At 31.0% G+C, this 3,092-nt stretch overlaps 1 protein-coding gene across 1 annotated transcript in view; it reads left to right on the top strand.

Annotated features, from left to right (window-relative positions):
• The window catches only part of EML5 (echinoderm microtubule associated protein like 5), a 102,717-nt gene that overhangs the window by 67,183 nt on the left and 32,442 nt on the right, over positions 1-3,092 (top strand). The window contains exons 23-24 of the mRNA XM_014543665.1: positions 214-345; positions 2,097-2,185. Coding sequence (XP_014399151.1) covers positions 214-345; positions 2,097-2,185 — 221 coding nt within the window. The remainder of the gene's footprint in view (positions 1-213; positions 346-2,096; positions 2,186-3,092) is intronic.

Raw genomic sequence — 3,092 nt, 5'->3', positions numbered from 1 at the left:
ACTTAACTGCTTTACTACACTACAAAACTTACTTATTGTTAATTAGAATATATTTTTTAAATATGTCACCTTCTATCAGTTGACACACATAGCTTGTTATAACTTACAAAACAACTGAGTTTCTCCCAGAAAATATTAATACAACTCTAGTTGTACAATGTAAAAAACATTTCTAAAAGTAGAAAATGACAGGCAACCATGTTTCTATAACAGGTTCTGGAAAATATCTCGCAGTAGCATCCCATGACAGCTTTGTGGATATCTACAATGTAATGAGCAGTAAACGAGTGGGAATATGCAAAGGCGCTACGAGTTATATCACCCATATTGACTGGGACATTAGAGGTAAGAATTTAAATAACTTACTATTTTGTAAAAGTTTCATTTGATTTAGTATTACTAATTTAGAGAAGCAAAAAGTGATTCAACAGATGAGTTCAAAAGCATTGTGAAAAGAAAATATCATTCTCAAAATTATTTTCCATTGCTTTATTTCACATCTGAAGATGAATGCCATGAGTTTAGACTTTTCAGTATTTCTCCTAGTATAATTCAAATGATAGCACAGTAAGTGTGCAGGAGGCAGCTGGTCGATGTTTCTCTCTCATCGATGTTTCTAACTCTCTATCTCTCTCCCTTCCTCTCTGTAAAAAATCAATAAAATATATTTAAAAAAAAAATTCTCCACCAGTTTCCCATTGCACTTAGACTAAAATCCATTCCTTCCATTTAAAAAAAAAAAAAAAAGCATTGTGAAAAGAAAATATCATTCTCAAAATTATTTTCCATTGCTTTATTTCACATCTGAAGATGAATGCCATGAGTTTAGACTTTTCAGTATTTCTCCTAGTATAATTCAAATGATAGCACAGTAAGTGTAAACTCTTTAATTTGTAAAGTAATTTAAATATTATCCAAAATAATATTATTCATTTGTCCTGGTTTTTGTCAAAAAAGCTTGACGTAAATAGTAACAGAAAGTAGGTATGTTAGTGAGAATTTTAAAGTGATTTCCCCATTGTCTGATATAATTACATTCCCTAAAAATTATATTCATAATTGTATAACATACACAGTTTAATATCTTTTGTGTTTTAGCAGAATGCATGGCATATGACAGCGTTTAATAAGCTTGGATAAATGCTAAATATTTTAAATGCTCCATTTTTAAGGATTTTTAAAAATTGATTTTAGAGAGAATGAGGAAGGAAGAGAGAAAGAGAGACATGATTTTGTTGTTCCACTTATTTTTGCATTCATTGATTGCTTCTTGTAATGCCCTGACCGGAGATTGAACCTGTAACTAGATGTAGCTAGATAACTTTCTAACCAACTGACCTACCGTTTTTAAGGATTTTTGTTTCATGTATTCATCTCTATAAATCTAGTATTGTAAATCAGTTTTTTTCAAGTACTATTGAACAAAATTTTAAAATTTCAAAATTAGTTTTCAGGTTTTTTTTATGTACATAACAAATAGTTTTTATATGTAGACATACACAAAAATGAAACCACTTATGAATTTAATTACTTAATTATATAGAAAGTAATAAAATCAAATGTTCTTAATATATGTTGACTGCAAAGGAAAATGGTTTTTGTGTTTAAACTTAATTTTTCCCATAAAAGTTAAACATGATACTAAATGTATATGTATTTGTATTTTATATTTGTGTGTGTAATTTTTTCACATTTGAAAATTTTATTCAAATGTCCCAACTTCCTTCTAGAACAATTGTATCAGATTATATGCCCAACATCAGGTTTCACACCCATGGCAGCAATTGGAATTGTTAAATCTTGTTTAATTTTTGGCATGGTTAGGTGAAAAAATGGTATTTCTTGTTTTAGTTTGCATCTCTAAATTATTTGTTATCATAGACTTTTGTAATTTTTATCAACTAGTATTTTTCCTTTTAACATATAAGGTTCATATTTTTATATAGTAAAAGTGAATTTTATTAAATGGTTTTCTATATAATTTCAAGTTTTCATGCTATGTGTGTAATGGTCTCTATTTTAAGATAAAATTATAAACATATAAAATTTTAAATATATGACTATGTATGTGTGTATATTTTTGCCTTCTTCTGAAGGAAAGCTCTTACAGGTTAACACTGGTGCTAAAGAACAGTTATTCTTTGAAGCTCCCAGAGGGAAAAGACAAACCATCCCCAGGATGGAGGTAGGAAGACAGTAGAGCTTGTAAGTCAATACGACTAAACATGGTTACAGAGCTGATGCCCACTCTCATTTAGTTACACATGAAGCCTGTTCTTGGGTTAGTCAAATGATGGATATTCTTTTTCTGAGTTAATTTTGTGGGGTCAGACCACATTGATGGGTAAAGAAAGAGATGCTGTAGTAAGAAACCATTGTGTATGTCCAGCTATGCTCCAATGACTTCCGTAAAGCACAGGAAGCGTGCCATAGCAAGTAGATGGCATGACATCCCAGATTAGAGTACTGCATGGGGGCCGAATCTTTTGGAACCCATATGCTTAGAATGCTTATTGGCAAATTCCTGCTTAAAGAAAGGCAAATAAAGTGTTCAGTTTTGTGCCTGACAGCATTAGCAAAAGTTGTTGTCATGACATGGCTGAGGAAGAGAGGTTAAACAAATTTAACATGAAAGTGGCTTAATACGGAAGGGACTGTAAATAAAAGTTCATAATTTCCAACAGTGATTAATTGGAAAACATGCTTATAATGTATTAGTAGAAATTTAGATGTGAAAGGTAAGAATTACTTTCTTGATTATTCAAAGGGCAGAAATAAGCTTATTCCTTATCACTGTATGCTCATCACTAGAACACACAGTGTATCTATGAGTACATCTTTAATAATGTCATGTTAAAATTTTAGTAGACAAGTGGATAAAGAAGTTGTGGCATATTTACTCATGGAATACTATGCAGACATCATGGAGGTTCCTGGAGAGTATCATGCTAGGTGTAATAAGCCAGTCAGAGAAAGACAGGTATCACATGATCTCACTTATATGTGGAATCTAAACAACTAAATAAACTGATGAACAAAATAAATCCAGAGACATAGAAACATGGAAAGACTGATGAATCTCAAAGTGAAGG

Source organism: Myotis brandtii, unplaced genomic scaffold (assembly GCF_000412655.1).
Source record: "Myotis brandtii unplaced genomic scaffold, ASM41265v1 scaffold332, whole genome shotgun sequence".
NCBI lineage: Eukaryota > Metazoa > Chordata > Mammalia > Chiroptera > Vespertilionidae > Myotis > Myotis brandtii.
The sequence above is the reverse complement of the archived record's forward strand: the minus strand, read 5'-3'. Positions and strand labels throughout refer to the sequence as shown.